This window comes from Solea solea, chromosome 2 (genome assembly GCF_958295425.1).
Source record: "Solea solea chromosome 2, fSolSol10.1, whole genome shotgun sequence".
Taxonomy (NCBI): domain Eukaryota; kingdom Metazoa; phylum Chordata; class Actinopteri; order Pleuronectiformes; family Soleidae; genus Solea; species Solea solea.
Genome location: NC_081135.1, coordinates 18,591,300 through 18,609,693, shown reverse-complemented (window position 1 = coordinate 18,609,693; position 18,394 = coordinate 18,591,300). Strand labels below are relative to the sequence as shown.

The 18,394-nt window shown below is 38.7% G+C and overlaps 1 protein-coding gene across 5 annotated transcripts in view; it reads left to right on the top strand.

Moving 5' to 3' along the window:
* The window catches only part of il1rapl1a (interleukin 1 receptor accessory protein-like 1a), a 172,420-nt gene that overhangs the window by 13,075 nt on the left and 140,951 nt on the right, over window positions 1-18,394 (top strand). For all 5 annotated transcript variants that reach the window (XM_058623087.1, XM_058623085.1, XM_058623083.1 and 2 more), the window contains exon 2: window positions 12,578-12,679. In XM_058623087.1, the coding sequence (XP_058479070.1) occupies window positions 12,598-12,679 (82 nt within the window). In that variant the 5' untranslated portion in view covers window positions 12,578-12,597. The remainder of the gene's footprint in view (window positions 1-12,577; window positions 12,680-18,394) is intronic.

Sequence of the window (18,394 nt, the reverse complement as noted above, 5' to 3'; positions counted from 1 at the left end):
AGGTTGTGGTGCATGAGTGTTTGCTATGTTTTGGAACAACTTGTGATTTAACTTCAACTTTGTTTTGTAATTGTAGTGGTTTTGCATAGTAGTAGAAATGTATTACAGAAAAAAAGATTATAATAATCAATTTTCATTGTATGAGAGCTAATAAGTGTGTATGCGCAGCGCTATTCCACTGTGTAGTGGGTGTGTCAATATAATCATTCATCTAATTTAATCATGCCTTTAATCATGCTAAGTATGGCATTATTCCACTTACAAAGGCTGTCAGTTGCCCATGGTCACTATAAAACCTCATGTAATTAAGTCACGCCTAAAATGTGATTTATGTTATGACATGCCACCATCATAGTTTGACGAGGCAATCAAGGGCGGTGATAACTGTTTAACTTTGGCTTTATCTGTTTAGCTAGCTCATTTGTCAAATATCCTTGTATCGCTGACATTTCTTCCTCTTCTTCTTCATGTTATTTGTTCTCTTTCTTCCCTTTTCTCACATTTTACCTGCAACTTGCAAGCTGCTAAAATTTATTAGACTCACATTTTAATAGTTATTATGATTTTTGTTTCGCTCAGTAGACATTTCGCAGTATTCTGCAGTTAAATCATTTGTTGGTATCCTTTTTAAATGGTATGATATCTCAGTCAACAATGTGGCAGTTGGGTTTACGATTCAACAAAATGTGGACTGAGATAAAAAAAAAAAGAGTAACAAGGAAATAACACAAAAAGGCAAAAAAAAGAAAAATAAGTAAGATTGGGGAGCACAGAGACTAAATATAGGTGGAAGGCAGATACAATTAAACACAGGTGAAACACATCAGGGCAGGGTAAGCAATCAACAGAGGGAAAATGGGACAAACACAGGAGACAAACCTAGACAAGGCCCACACTCAGAAGAACTACACAATAAAACAGGAAACTAAGAAGACACAAGGTAAGTAGAGAAAACCAGAAACACAGAACTCAAAGTCACGAGCAATGAAAATATGCTCCACATCCATTTATACAAAAATGTGGAAACTAAATTTAAAGCAGGCTTGGACTGGCCATCGGCCGTATCGCGCAATTGCGTTTAATCAAAAAAGTATATTATAAATCATTTTTGTCAATCGCGACGGTATTTGAAACACGAGACGCCGTCCATTCGTTGATTTTCTTGAAGGACATTGGGCAGGTCCAATGAAAGCTCTCCCCTTCCTCCTCGGCCCGCCCCTCCCCTCCCCAGGTTATCAAATTCAGCCAATATGAGTTCGACCAGAGTTGGAGAGAAGTGAGTGTCTGAAGTGGACGGAAGTGGATAAAAAGCACTTGCAGGGCGCAGCGAAACAGAGAAAAAAAGGCTTAAAAGCCGGCATGTGGACGCAGCAAAATGCGCTAAAATTACAAGTTCCACCTCAGCAGCGGGTGTAGGGCAGTCAGCGACATCAGGTGCAGAAGCAGTCACATCAAGTGCAGGGGGAGGAGGAGAAGGAGAGAGACCCAGCAGGGACAGATTGAGGCAGTGCGTGTATGTTTTAAATACTGCTTTGAGTAGACTTGGTGTCCAGTGTTATTTTAGCTTGCCATACTGTTATAGTTTGCAGGTGTTACAGTTACAGTTAAGGTAACCATTAGGGCTGCAACGATTATTCGATTGTTAATTGATGACTGAATGAACTGTCAACTTTTTTGATAATCGATGAATCGGTTTTAGAGGGTTTTCTTAACAATTAATACAAGCTTTGTGATTTTTCAGCTTCTTAAATGTGAATATTTTCTGGTTTCTTGGCTCCATTTGACAAAAAACAAACAAAAAAACAGTAAACTGAAAAGACAATTGAGACCATCATGATTTCCAATAATCGACATATTAATCGATTCTAAAAGTAAACTGTATTTTTCACTGAAAAGACATCTCTAGCTGTGTTTCTTTGACAAACCACTTTCACTTCAAGATAGGAATTGTGACGCTGCCATCTCTCCCAAGATGAAAGTCTCTGAGTAGTGAAAGAGTGTATCAATGGTTTAACACGGTTACACTCTCCCATGTAGGCTACTGCACTTTATTTTAATTGAAACAACACAAAGTACACATATTTCCTAGGATATGTCATGTGTCTCCGCGTATCGTATAAATAATCACCACCATGGCCAAAAATTACTACTAAAAGTTATCTAAAGCTCCATGAGAGTTTAAGTATCAGAGGTCATGACATTTACAAGACTTTGCAGGTACATTTTTCACTATATTTTATATGATATTATATTATTCACTATAAGTACAGCCTGCATGAGATAACATCGCAGACTTCTCAGTTCCATACTAATTATCTTGCACACTGATTTTTTTTAGATGCAGTATATGCAAGGGCTTATGTGTAGAATCTGCTCCGGTTAGATTTTTAAATGACCCAACTTCATCAGAATAACTGGTACATGAGGTTCCAGTCAGATGTTTATATTAATCCACTCCCTCAGAAACAGTTAAAGGATACCACCATGGCTTGTTCAATTGATTTTCTGTCTATTCTGAAAAAAACTTAACACCTTAAGGAAATATGTAATATTAAAGGCTGCTACTCTATGACATGACCAGACAAGCAATTTATAATCTATAGCAGAACAATCATTCCATACGGTATGTTTTTATAGACATGTCTATCTAAAAGTTATTCTTTTATGGACATATTTTATCTCATGATTTCTACCGAAGTGTTTGATTTTAATATTTATTTTTGAACGAAAGGACAAACAACAACAGAATAATTTGATGGTTCAATTAGGTTTATTTGAAAAACAGTGGGGGGGAAAAAAATCCCAGTTGTAAAATTGTCAAATACAAGTATAGCAAGTATATATTTGACTGTATGGTTGGATTTTTCTCTTGTGGTATCTTCCTTCCACCACTTTCCTCTTCATTTCTTCCTGTTCTTTCTACTCCCAGCCTGTCCCTAGTCAACCAGAGAATCGATTTTTAAACAGGCAAGACTCAGGGGACTGAGCAGAGAATCATTATTGGCCTCATTTAGGCTCCATTGCGACCATGATGGCTCCTCTAGACAATGGGATAGACTCTGTCATGGATACCAAACGTAAATGCACATTCCAGCTGAAAACCGCTCGGGCCAGCATTTCCAGTCTTTGGGGAGCTTTGTTTAAAAAAAAAAAAAAAAAGAAACCCTCTCCATTTGAGCGGATGGACTGCAGTGTCTTTCCATAAACTGGTAATAGAGGCACATCTAGCATATTTCACAGCTGCAGGCTCGCCACGATGGGATCATTTCAAATGTATTGTTTTTTTCCTTCATGAAATTTACCGCATGCACATTTCACTTTTTCATCACTGCTGCAGTGCTTTTTTTTGCAACATATGGCAATTTTGTTTGCACTATATACAGTGGCTGCTGGTTTCTCATAGTGTTGCTGCTACGTCTGTTGAGAAGCTCCAGCAGTATGTGGCCAATCACCACCCTCCATGGTTGAAGTCACTGTAATATGTGGTAACCTCACTGTATTGATAAGAGTTTTTTCGCATTGCCATAGAAATCAAGTTATCCCTCAGGTTTGCAGTTGGTTGCCATGTTCTTGAGGTTGATCGCTTTAGCTTTGAGGCGACATTTTACAGCTTCTCAGCTGTGGCGGACACTGGCTGTTATACAGTAGTGGCTGATGGCTGTGCTGCCTCTGCTATTCATGTGGAGATGCAGGTCACTGCTTTACATGGTGTTGCAGGCATGGTTTCGTACTGGCTAGTATTATGCCTATGGCACACATTATAGGTCAATGAGTATATTCCCTCATTTAAAGGCCAAACTTTTTTTTTTTTCTTGATGCTGAATAATCAAAGAAACTGTTTAGGACCATGTGGAAATAGGTCCTATATAAATATGGAGATACATTTTGATAGAATGTAGTTCCGTTTTTTGTCCTTTGACAATTGTTAGTTATTCGTTTTTCTTGGTTGAAGTTATCTTTGTTCTATCAGTCATTACAAATCCATTATAGGTGAACGTGAACGTGAACTATGTTCTGCTGGAGGAGCAAAACTCAGAGTCAGGTATGGTTTTAAAACAAAATTACATAGTGTGTGCAAATTGAGATGCTTCAAGAGCTGTCATTATCATTGAGTCTGACAAGTGTTCCCAAATTCTTCCAAATCATAGGATTTTAAATCAAGAGCCACTTAAATGGCCCTTAATGTTGGAGGCAAAAATGTTTCACTATCTGTAGAAATTTGCACATTTCGAGAATTGTGCTGGCATTACACTGAAATGTCCTCTAACTGCAGTCAATATCAGACTGCAATTTGGCAAATGAAGGACATTATGTTCTAAGCCTGATAAAATAAGGATCACTTTAACAAATCAATAAGCATTTGTGGCAGTTTTTGTATACTTAGCAACACTATAATTCTCATTCCTGTTGCTTATATATTCACCACAAGACTTTCTTATTTTATTGTAAAGATAATCCTTTCACTTGTGTTGTAGAAGTGATATATGCAGTACAAAGAAAAACATAAGATAGAGATTAATACAGTACAAGACTTCACACTTGAATACTGTAACTTGAATAGCATCTTCTTTAAATGCAGGCGCAGTTCTATCAAGGCTCTTTTATAATAGTCAAGTTAACATTGATTTGATATTCTCATACAATATACCATACTCACTTTATTCTATGGTTTGCCATAGAACAGAACTAATGCAGTCTAATATGATGTATTTGTGTTTTATACGATTATTTACAAAATCTGTTAGGATTTTAAAAAACTCTGTATTTGAAAGCCAGCTTTAGACTTGAGTTCACATGAAATCCATGATTCAAGTCATGCATGATGATATTTATGAACTCTGATTTCAAAAGATCAACAGATTTTCTCAAAATGTTTGCTAAACTGCCTCTTACACCAATATGTAATAACAGATTGGGAGAACTAATTTTACTGCAGCTGAATACATAAAGGAGTTAAAAAAGTTTGATTGTATAGATTAATATTGTAACTATACCATTAATCCATAAATCTGAATATGAATGCTGTACGTGTGCTAGGATTGTCAAGAACATCCTTTGATTTACAGTGTTATTTAACAGGATAACACAATTATTTGTGTCTCAGTGTTGTGTATTTATTAATATCCCAGATTGAAGCTGAGAAAAGTTGACCACCAACAAGACAAAAAGTCGCAATACCCCTCACGTTATTGATTACGGTGTAGCATATCTTCCAGTATGGAATTTAAAATTCTAGTATCGTGACATCCCTAATCTTTGTCAGTCTCTGTGTGGCTGTCAGTGTACAGTATCTGAGAATTGTTTGTGGCTGGGCTGCCTGCAGTGGGTTGTGCACACTAAATGGCAGATGGGTAAGGAGAATGTTTGGCGCCTACATGCCATCAAAGGCAGCAGGAGAGTGTCTCTGCAGCCAGTCATCCTTGGACAACTGACAGTGGGCCTGGACACAGGGGGCAGAGCATCAACAACTGGAGGAAAATGCTTCACTGCTGGTGGAATATGTGCGCAAATTCTTGACCAGTCGAGTGCAAATTGCTTTTTGCCTTGGTGTTCCTCTGATTAATTATTATGTACACATCATTGAATGTTATGTGCTCAAATGCAGACTTTAAGTGCATGCACAGTGTCTGTGTGTCTACGTTTGAGGTCAGGAGAACAGTGGGGTGTGGATTGGCTCAGAAAGTTGTGGTAATGAATCTCACTCAGTGAAGAGGTGCATGTTGGGACTGGGGCAGGGCAGAGCTTAATGCACCTTGCTTGTTAAATCCAACCACCTATGTCCATCCTCTGGAGATTAATAACAGCTAACCATAGTCAAAAGCGGTCAAATGTGTTTCAACAAATACTCAACCGGCTGACCACCAAGCTTCTGAGATAGCGATACACAACACGGCTGTGGAATAATATTCATGGGATCTGGCTCACTGTGTGACACATCTGGCACACAGCAGAGCACACACACACACAAGCCACATGGCACAGAAGCAGGAACAGGTAGAGTAATCTAATGTGCTCTGCCATTTACTAGGAATCCCAGCATGTATCTCTTTGACACAGTGACACACAGAAACACCTATGACTCACTCACTCATTGTGTTTATGTGATGTAGTGCTTATACTGCTACACATTTTTACATTGGATGTTGTCTTAGCCAAATTTGGAGACGGAGAAAGACTAGATGAGAATGTCGATTTGCTCCTGCAAACAAACGTTCACTTTTCTGTTCTTTTGTGTCTAATTGCACATCAGAGGGAATGGCTTTAAAGGCTATTTTGTACACAGGCACTGGCTTATCCATCATATCAATAATGTATTGTTTAATAGATTGTATATTCCCATCTCATGACACTAGGGTTATAAGCTGAATTTAGTCGAGTATTCCACCTGCCAAGTTCTCATGCAATATTTAGCAGTTATTACTCATGCAATATTGATCAAAACACACCACTGGTCTTGGTATGAGCATGAGAAAGAAAGTTTAATTGCCTGTATTCATTATATACAAAGAAATGGTACACATGCAGTTCTGTGTTATTACTATTACTCCATCTTCTCCCTTGCACTCAGCAGGCATGTATAAGATACAGGCAGACATGCTCTTTTCTTACATCCTTTGATGTTTGAATAGTACATCATTTGGCTATTTAAGTGTATTAGTTTTATAGTACAGTACAGTATGGAATAAGCGAGGCAGTTTTATTCTTTTAATTAATCTGAATTAGTCAATTACTTTACAAACATAGAACTCAACTACTGTGGTTCACTTTAATTTACCATAGGTGATTTAATAATCTGCTGTTTTGTCAAAGTACAGAGCCCTAGTACAGCCTTGTACATGCAAAAAAGGTGTCATGGATCCAAGACCTCAGTGCAGGCTGCCTTCAAAATCGGATGAAACCCCTAAATAACATGATCACAGTTAACTATGCCAAGATGGCTGGGCTTTCTTTTTGAATAACTGCACACCATAGCAAGACTAAAAACTGGAAAACCATATATTTGGTTTTTGGCTATAATCTGTGTATTTGCACATTCTTCTCATTCTAGAGAGATAAAAAAAACTAGAATAAAAGAAAGGTTCGCAGAGTTTTGGTGTACACATGCAGAGCAGTAGAGAGACAACCCGCATCTAGGAGACAGAGTGTGTGAGCAACACTAAATTCCTCTGTTCCTTTGTCAGAGTAAATCAACAGGAAGTCCTCTGCTATGTCCCTTGTTTTCTGGTAAGAAGCAGCAGGCAAATGGCATGTCTGCTACTGTGTGTCATGAAGTGTGCATGCCTCATGCATCGCTGGAGCGTGGGTAGCACGCCATGCCTGTGTGACACACCTGCTCCTGACGCCTCAGAGAAAAAGCTAGGCTGTTAATTACACAAGCATAGCGACAATGTGAAAATATGCACGCACTACTTGATTTTGTACTCTTTAAGATATTCAGTCCATCTTTTTTATACACTTTGAATTTGCTTCGAAAAATGATGGGGACATTTCAGTTCCATTGAGCAACAGCAGCTCAGTCAGCATCATTAAGATTGTTGCCCTGGAAACAATATAACTGTTTGGTTGTGTTCAGATACTTCAGACAAGGTTAGATGAGTCAATTATACTCAGAGTTGTTTTTCATGTACAGTTTAAATAAACTTGTTCATTGGGCCTGCATGGCCTTGTGAGAGAATAATCCTTAAATGTTCATTAAGGGTGTATTTTTCCAAACAGTGTGAGCATGACAAAAGGCATTCAGGTGGAGAGTGGAGTGATTTTTTTTTAAAGACAATAAGGTTGACTTCTCTATTATTGGCAAAAAACAAAGCCTGACATAGTGACATGTTGTACGAACACTAAACTGAGTCTGTTGAAAAGGCTTCTTCACTGAGGCTTCTTTGAGTCTATATTTGTTTGAGTCAATTCCCCTCGTTTTCAACTCTCAGAAGTTGCTTTTTGATCACTTCAGCATCACAGATACAGCTTCTTTTTAGGGAGGATGCAGGGACTGGAGTGGGGGGTTGATAGAGAGGGAGGGGACGTGTACAGGGTGTTCACAGGGGTCATACATGGTGCACAGTGAGTAAAGAGGGCAGACCACTGATGTCATGGCTGGCAAGACCCTGAGCCTGCTGAGGTTGTGACTATGTGACATGATTGGGACTCAGAGGAGGGTCGCTGACATGGTTGTACTGAATCTGGCTGTGATGGAGAAGCAGCTCTGCACCACACAAATGTAGAAAAAAACAAAACAGTCATTCACTTTTGTTAGTAAACCAGCTTGTATCAGCAACCTGGAAATTATTAGATGTTGGTGCATTGCATTTGTTTGAGTCAGGTTTGAGAAGAGGGTTAAGAATCAAGCTTTATTTTTAGTAGCTATGGGAAATTATTGGTTTGCCATTCAGTGTGTTTACTTAGTCGGACTAAGGCAATCATTTGGTTTTCTTAATATCATCTAAACACATTAGTCCAACTAAAATTGAGCTAGTCTCAGTCAGACTAACATACCAGGTTAATGCGATTCATCATCTGATTCCTCCATATACTGCACGTATACTCAGACTTGGTGTTCTGCGCATGCACCAAAAATGTCCTCCCTGGTCTTTGACCCGGAAGTAGAATGAGATGATGTTAAATTATATGGCAGTGGAGTCTTTCTTCAGACAACACAGCAACCACAAAAGCTATACTCGATCTAATTTGTATAGGAGTGTCATGATTCTCCAAATCCTTGATTCAATTAAATTTTCTTTTTTAAGGTCACAATTCGATTGGATTCTCAATCTTTTTTTCTCTCTTTTAGCACAGATGAGTCTGCTATTTTTAAACTATATTTTTAAACTACTACTGTCTATAGGATCACTGGTTTTATGTTTTAAATTGTTTTATACAGTGGCATGAGTGATATAATGTCCATCATCTGTTTGCAACGTACCACACCAAGGTCTTATTGTCAAATTTAAATGTATGAATTATTAATTATGTATGAATGTAACACAGAATAAGGCTGCATGTTTGATGCTACAAACACAGCTACAGCACTAGTTATCGCTTTAGCACGATTGAAGTTTGCTCCAAATGAGGATGGAATAGTTGCCTGCAGAGGCAGTGAAGCCTCCATTGGTCAGACATACATCGATTTTAAGTTTTCTTTTTGCCTGGCTAGTTGGACTGCCTAGTTGGACTACAACATGGCTCGATTATACTATTTCTTGGTCTCCCATTTCTTGGCTTCTTTTTTTTGCCAGTCCCTCCTTTGTAGCCTACTAGTCTTGTTACTCATCCTCATGTCAATTACTATATGTTGTCTTTGTTGGTCTGCACCTGAAGACACGTTGGTTAATTTTTCAGCTGGTTGATACAGTGGCCCTGAAGGTCAAAACACACCAACATTTCAGAAAACACAACAACATTACAGAAAAAACGACATTACAGAAAACACAATGACTTTACAGAAAACCCAATGACATTACAGAAAACACACCAACATTTCAGACAAAAACGACTTTACAGAAAACACACCAACATTTCAGGAAAAACGACATTACAAAAAACACAACAACATTTCAGAAAAAAGGACATTACAAAAAACACAACAACATTTCAGGAAAAACAACATTACAAAAAACACAATTTCAAACATTTCAAATTATGGAAGGGGTAGGGACAACACTATTTACTTCTGATTGGACAGAACCACAGTGTAACAGCATTTCCTGTTTCATTTCACTGTTACAAGGGCAAATCTCAAATGAAAGATAAATTGACAAATACAGTACCTTGCAATTCCTGCATCATGGAACATTGGCTGGTTAAGGTTCATCTTCCCTGCTGCTCTAGAGATGAGCAGCATGCCCTGAAGGCCAGCAATTGACTGAAGGGCAGTGGTGGTGAACAGCTACAGCCTCTGTGTTCTCATCCACATTCCCCAGTGAGGAGCTGAGAGAACCAGGAGGTGAATCAGTGAAAGTCGGAAGAGAGTCAGAAGACTTATACTGTTAAACGGCATCCATTTTTCGTCTTTAGAAGGCCCTAATTTTTTTCCTCCACATCACATGTAGCGTTACATTACATTACATGTCACTTAGCAGACACTCTTATCCGAATTGACTTACAAGGGAATTGAGTACAACCTGCCAGGGGTGGAGTTGAACTTGCGACCATGAAGTCTTTTGCACACCCTGCACACAGGGTACCAGTCTTAACGACTGAGCTACCCCACCCTAGCACAGCTAGCATTGTCACCCATGGACATGAAAGCATATCTCCCTGCTGTTTCTCAGTCGTGGGCAGGAAAGTCCTGAGCTAGCTGAGCTACCAATGAAACGTAACTATGGGTCATATGCAGGAATTGTGACCCATAGGTGTATTTCTTAAATAGGCGCCCCCTAGTGGTAGTATAGATAACAGCAATTTGGTACCTAAGGTGTGGTCATCAAGTAGCTTGGATGAGGTTTCCACCGGCAGTTTGCTAAGTGGTTAAAACACTGAACTTTGGTGTGATCGACACGGTTTGACTCCCGTGTTTTTACACACGATACCATGTGACACACTAATTTTTATTTATTAATCATTGTCTGTTATTTACTGCCTAGTCCTGTCTTTTTTAGCTCTAACCCTAACCTCACTCCTGCTGTGGGCCCTAACCTCACTAACTGAAGGTGCTGTTCCCCCCTTTCTCACTTATGGATGTAAATGACAACAGTGAGGCTGTAGCCACAAATGCTAAACTTTCAGTTTGACTAGAGTTTGGTCATTTGGTCTACATCGGAGGTCTTGGACTATGTTCACAGCTACCCAAATTAACTGTACTGTCTATGGGGATACATTCAACCACATCCCGCTAATGTGAATACACCCTAAAAGGAGAAATATACAACATGACGAAACACAACTCAAATCTGTATTCTGGTTGGAGGTTTGGGTATGTACTGCAATGAGTTAAACTATGGTTAAAGCCACAGTGTTTTCAAATGCCTTTTATCCAAACAAAGAGACACCGATCCTTCAGTTGCGGTGCTTGCCAGAATGTTATTGGCAGAGCGGTGCTAATCGATTGAACACTGTTTCCAAGTATAATGTGATCGAAGAGAAGTGAAAGGATTCTTTTCAGAGCGGGCCTCACATGTGTCGTGTAAACACACCGAGAGAGGCTCCTTTCATTAGCTATGCTAATCTGGAGTGCACGTGACTTGCTGCAGACTCCACAGCTCCATTTGGCTCCGGTGCTCTTAGTTTCTGTCATCAAAAGCCAGGGTCCCGTCTTCTTCTTTCTGGTGTTCTGGGTAATTTGCCATTAGTTAGACTGACAGAAGTTGTTGAGTGTGTACCTCGTCCTTTTAAACACAGACTGGCAGCTTTAGTAGAGCTTTGATTATATCTCTTATATCATAATGGATCTCTACCAATCTTAAAGAAAAAAATGTCACCGAAATATTTATCAAAGTTATTTCCAAGAGTTAAGTTCTTGAGCAGACTAATGACACATGTGCAGTGTGTAAATAAAAATATACTTTACAAGGTATTGCCAGCAGTTGGCTAATTTAGCTTAGCGTGAAGACTGGAAAAAAGACCAGCTTCTCTCATGCTGACTAATTAAAATGCTACAAGCGTGTATGTCCATGTGTTTAATTAAAAAAAAACTAAGGTGTAAAAATTACTTTTACTGATTTTATTGGGGTTTATGTGCTCATAAAATGACTTGGCTGGAATCACTTGTGAAGCAATGAGTGAAGACTACAGGAAGTTACTTGCACCAGTCATGAAGTTTTCATAACATTTGTGATTTTTAGAGGTGCTAGCAAAGGTGGCAAAGCATAGCGGAGATCTTGACAGAATCAGACTGGGTGTTTCCTCCCTTTTTTTTTATCTATATATTGAGCTAAGCCAATTACCTAGCAGTCATCATGGGCTGTCTCACTGACTCTTTTTTATTGAACATTGTTCCTGTTATTTTCCTTTTTTAATTTTACCATAAATACAGTGGCACTGGACGTGATTCAGGAGCTGCCTTTTAAAGGGTAATAACTACATGTTGGATTAAGTCATTTACTCAGAGAAGACCAGGACACGGGAATGAGTCACCTTCATCAAATAATTGAATGTATGAGCCAATAAGGTATATTGTGGGTATTTCCTTTGTCTCTTCAAGTCACAAGGTGACGATTTGCAATTACCATTAAGGTCTCGCCTTGCAGGTGATTAAAAGTGGTGTTTCTTACACATGTAATTATTTCTTTATTGATTTGTCAGCATCTTAGGGAACGGTTTCTTATAAGATGTATCCTTACTATGATAACTTGTCTCAATTGCTATCGTGAGAGGAAATCATTACAAGAAAGACTCTCCAGGGAGATGTTGAAATTGGTGTGTTGGTCTGAGTGTCCACGTGTGTGTGAGTGATCACGTGGGCATGCAAATGTTTCTACATTAGTGTCTGTGAGTGTGTGTGCGCGCGCTTGCTCGATCCAGTGTTTGGTCTGTAACAAAACATCCATCCACACTGACATTGACTCTTGTCTTGTACAGACAAGGAGATACTTGATCACATTTACAAGGGGTGACTGATGGATCTTCTATTTTGTCTTTTCAGGCTGTGAGGACGGGGGGAAGATGAGACCTCCCAGCCCTCTTCTGATCCTGCTGTACATCACGCTGTCCAGGAGTGTGAAGGTGGTCTCCAAGAGAGGCTCAGGTATTTAACACACTGCTTCCTCCCTCGTTTGGTGTTGCTTCCAGTCTGAAGCTTTGATCACCATAACCTTTTTTTGAGTTATTTACTGTTAACAGCTAAGAATTAATATTGCTACTAATGGATCATGCTTATCTTGTGAAAAGTCTTATATTATTGGTTATTGCTAAAATTGTACCTCATGGCACACTTGTGCAATATATAATAATAAGTACAGCAGCAAACTTTACTGTTTAAATCGGTAAAAGCAATCCTTACCTTTCTGGCATTTTTACACTTTTCTTTTGTAATCTTAAATTGCTCCTAATAAGCATATGGCACAAATTTAAAAGAAACCCACCAAGTGTTGAAACTCATCATTATGTAATTCTCATATATTTCTGATAAAAGTCTCACCAATCATTTTATTTAGTCCAAATAAAATTGGACCGAGCTTCCTGTTTGTCATCTGTCGCAGCGTCGTGTACCGCTGTCACAACTTGCGAGTGGTAGAGTGTTCTGTGAGAGATAGCAAGGAAAGGCGAAGACCTGACAATGACTGACCGAGGCGAGCCGTCACTTTCACCCCCAGCTGCTCTCACGGCGAAAACTTCACTTACCGGTGCCTCACATTATCACCTCACACGTGGGGGGAGGAGGGAGTGTCAGACGTCACAGGCAGGGGGGAGAGGATGGGACTTTGAGGGAGGTGGAGTTGTTCATGTTCAAATTTTTCGTGCTGTGGGACATGCCAGAAAGGTAAGGATTGCTTTAATGCATTCAATACACTGGAGAATGGCTGCCACTGACAAAAACTTTGCTAATCATGGACTCGCACTTATAACCTGTTACACTCTGTTCATGCGCATACATAACTGTCCCACTGTCTATTTTAATTTATAAACATTAAATCTATTTGGTTAATTGTCTCATGTCAGCAACACATGACGATTAAGAGTGAAAGTGTGTCTGCTTTAGAGCAGCAATGTGTAATTCATGCAATGTGTGAATAAAATAACACACTAATGGAGGAAGAGGGTTAGCTAATATTGGCGGAAGTTATTATCTCTGCTTTCAAGCATCCATATTTAAAAGAATTTTTACTGCAGATTCTCATTTTCTTCTTTTCTGGTTGAGATGTTTTTAGACGGGCTTTTTAGGTGTACTAATGAAATTTAAGGCAACCTGTGCAACCTGTGTGTCACCATTGTTATCAGTGAAACCAGTATCTCAATTTCTTGTTTCCTTAATCTCTGATGACACATCATGGTCATTTTATACCATAATATGCATCAATCCATCTTCTACCGCTATATCCTCTACAAGAGGGTCATAGGGGTGTTGTGTCCATCTCATCTGATATAGGGCAATAGATGGGGTACACCCTGGACAGGTCACCAGTCCATCGCAGTGCCACATAGAGACAAACAACCATCCACCCTCACACCTATGGTCAATTTAGATTATCCAATTTGCCTAATCCCCAAATCTGCATGTCTTTGGACTGTGGGAGGAAACCAGAGAACAACAGAGAAAACCCCTTGCACACACGGGGAGAACATGCAAACTCCATGCAAACATGTTCCAACCGAGTCGTGAATCCGGTTCTTTTTGCTGCAAAGACAAGAGTGCTAACCACTACACCAACCGTGTGGCCCTGACTTAATATCAATAACGATATTATCCACATGTGTAAATTACAAAGCATGGTGTCTTCCCCACTTCTGTGTAATGCAAGGGTCAGACCACACAATATCAGTTTGATTATAAGAAACACAAAAGGCGACGGGGGTCAGGTGGGATCAGAAACAATCAATATTCATCATGTGCATCAATCAACCTTTTTCTCTTGAGGAGTGTGTCATAAAAGATGACAACCGATGCTGCATAATATGCAATGCTTCTTCACATTCAAAGTGAGAGACGAGCATGATGGATTCTTTTTTTAACATGTCATGATTCGTTTTGTGATCGCTGTTATGTTGACCAATGCGTACCCACATGTAAACATGGTTTTACATGATGAACTATTAAAAGAGGAAACATTTGTTGAGCTCTGGCAACATTCCACCTTTTTGGATGAAATTGATTGCTTAAATTCCGGTAACATCAAGGACTTCATAAAAATGATAGATAGTATCTATATGTGGAGCAACTGGTACATTATCATGTCTCTTGACAACTACATAGCAGGTACTGTATATCCTGATTAAGTTAAGTTTATGTTCACTAAATCAATGTAATATAAAGGTATGCATTGATTAATAGAATTAGCTGGACCTCAATCTAGAGAGTTACTGCCGCCAAGCAATTAGGTTATCAGAGACTGGGTCATCGAGGGTTAATGTGAAACTCATTTTAACTCTAAATGCCAGCAAATTGAGCATCAATCGTGAACAAATGCAAAGGTCAAACAAGAAAATGGAAAGCAAAGAGATTTAAGGTACTTTAAGATACTTTTCATAACATGAATGTAGAGGAGACTCTTAAAACATTGTGAAGACAAACTGCAATTGACAAAGAAAATGTAGGTCTTATCCAATATTATGTTTACTTTGTATGCAGACATCATCTTTAAAGGCAGGTATGATCCTGTTAAAACTATTTTTTTTAATTGTATTTTTAAATTGAATTATTTGCCTGGGTTACCCCTGAGCAAAGTACCCACTTTTAATTAGACACTCTACATTGACCCCAGCCACGGGGGGCCACATCCAGTGTAGTCCTTGTGCCATTGAAAGTGCTTGAGATTTGTGCAAGAAAAAAGTTAAGTTGATACCTACCGTCTCATGTGCCCTGCATTGCTTGATGTACGTACACGAGGCCTACACAGAACAAACATTGTTTCCTAATTACTAGCGCTGTCTCTCTCTCTCTCTCTCTTTCTCTGCCACTGAGTTTCCATGCAGAACAATGAGTAACGTTAACCGAAAGAGAGGACATTACATTACATTAAATGCAAATTCCAAGATCTCTGGCTCACCAAAGAAAATGACAAAGATTGGCTTGCCCAATATCCCAAGGACAATCACTTGACCAGATGCAGAGTGTGCTGCAAATCAATAAAAGTGGACACCATGGGCTCTTACATTTGCCCTCCCATCTTAAGCTGTGTCAACACATTCGATCCTTGAATTTGAGAGAATTGGTTCTTGAAAAGTCCTTGAATTTGATGTCAACCAAGGTGTGGGAACCCTGCTTATAGTTAGCACAGAGGAGGTTTTTGGTGTGTCACTAAACAGGACACACATGAGTGAGGACAGTGTCCATTATCATCTGATGGTTTGCTTGTTGTTGGGATCACAGACTGGAAACTCTTTTCCTCTGCCACCTGTTGTGGCACCAACAGTCAGTCAATCGCTTCATGTTCCTGTTTCTGATGTTTCTGGTCTTTTCTAGTGAGCCGTGTAAGCTTGCAGCCTGCCATCCACTTAAGTTTTGGGTTAATACTGGCTAATCTTACAGTTTTTTTTCACTCTGCATTTTATGGCCCTTGCTGCTTGTATTCTGTTGCCTCTTTATCAGGGGATGTTTTGGCTGTCTGAGCTCACCTGTTTTTATAATTAAATGTGCTGCTCGAAGAAACACCGTACATGAAAAAAAAATATCTGAACAATGAAAAAAGAAATAGAATAATTCTTACACATGTACACAATAATAATAACAATAATTCTATTGTATTTTGTGACATTATGTATCAGTAAATGTGGCAATACAACAATGTACTATATATTAAAGATTAGTAAATAGTAAAGTAAAGTATTAAAATAGTAAAGATTAAAGTAATAGTTGCATTTAACCAACCATGGTATTGCATTTACTTTGTATTTGATGAAGTGAAACACTTACAGAATGGGTGCTTATTTTAATTTTTAAACTGTACATCAAATATGCACTCACCATTCAGCATTAAATATCAATTTAATTGATAATGCTAACAACACTAACATGACACTGTGGAAGCACTGTGCTGCTGCTGCTGCTGTTGCTGTTGCTGCTGCTGCTGCTGCTGCTGTTGCTGCTGTTCTTCTACTTCCTCGTCTTTATTTCTTTACAGCAGTTGGCATCTGTATTGTTGCTTTACTCCCTCCTTCTGTTTTTTTTTGGAGTGTAGCTATGTGCCCTTTCACTATCCCTTGATTTGTCCTACATTGGGCAGTTTGTCTTCTTTGGTGTTTGATGACAGCTGACATCCATAATGCTACTGTTGTCAACAGGAGACTCACTCACATCAAAACCGGCAACGTCAGGGTGCAGTATCAATTGTGCAATAATATAAACTAAATTGTTGCCTATTCTTGCATTTACTGAAATGTATTGCTATTGCACTACCCCATTTGATGTTACAACCTTGCAAAGCTCCCAGGTGTGGTATTTATAAAGTATATAAAGTATTATCTGGGCAGGGTACGGGACAAACTATTGGTCTTGTCCTAAGAATAGTCCAGCTATTCAAATGTTGAAATTTGTATTTTTCGTCTCTCAAACTACAGTATCTGCACTAAATAAATTAAATTGTAAATAAATGATTCGCTGAACCATTAAATTACATCTTCTTCGGTGTGTTATTTAATTATTAACCCTAACCCTAACCTAATCATCAATTTACAGTTTATAATATGTTACTGGCCAATTTGCTGCAATAACAAACTCTCTACTTCAAAATAATAGCATTCAATGATAGAAAGGTATGAATATATTCATGCATTGAAGCACATTTGACCTGATTTCTGTCCTGTACACAGTTGACTGCGTGAAAGGGTTGTGAAGTCAAAGCTGTGTCATGTGCAAATGTATGTGATTGCTTGGGTGCACATGTATAATTATGTGATCCTCCGTATATGCCTACACACACATACATAGTGGTGGGAGTGCCTGAGTGGTTTTAAGCTTTGGTCCATGGAGGATGTCCATATAGATCAGAATCAGGACAGCATATAAGATCAATCAAGTGGGTCCACTGGGTCCTTTGGTCAAATATCAATAGCAGTGAAGTCAATATTACAGCCCAACTGTGGGGTCAAAGGTGATCGAGTGTCAGCGGGTAGTTTGGCCATTTTAATGCCATGTTCAAACTGTGCCTTTTGCATACATGAAATATTATTAATCAAAATCAGATGAGCTTGTAATCTGAGACACGGATACCGACACTTTCTTTGCTTTGATGCAATTATCAGACAGACATTATCTTGCATGTATAGATATATACTAAGTACTAATATTTAATATGTTAAGTGCAGATGTTGTGATTTTCCTATTTTTACCTTTATTAAATTTCAATTTAATGTACAGTATGTTGCCCTAACATTTACATTTTGAATTATACATTTTTATGAGGGTAACACTTAACATGGCAGTATGGTAACAACATAGATAATGATCATTTCTAATGCCGTTTCCACCTTGCCAATAACCATGGAAGTAATGTGGTAATGAAGAGGTAGTAATAATACCATGTTATTTCCAGCTTCATTTGCAGAAAATAGATTGGAAATGAGAAATGGGATACTATTAGTGTTACACTTTCACATGAAAAAGTCTGTGGAAGAAAATTGATAATTACCTTGTTATAAAGTTGGAATTCATCCTCCCTCATGTCATGTTTTCCTTACAAAGCTATACGTCGGTGAATTACTTAAAAATAAGATAGTACTACCATAGTATAACTTCCCTATTACAAAATTTTCACTGTATTGTTACTATACTGTATTTTAAAGTGTGACTGCCTACCTGCCTGAT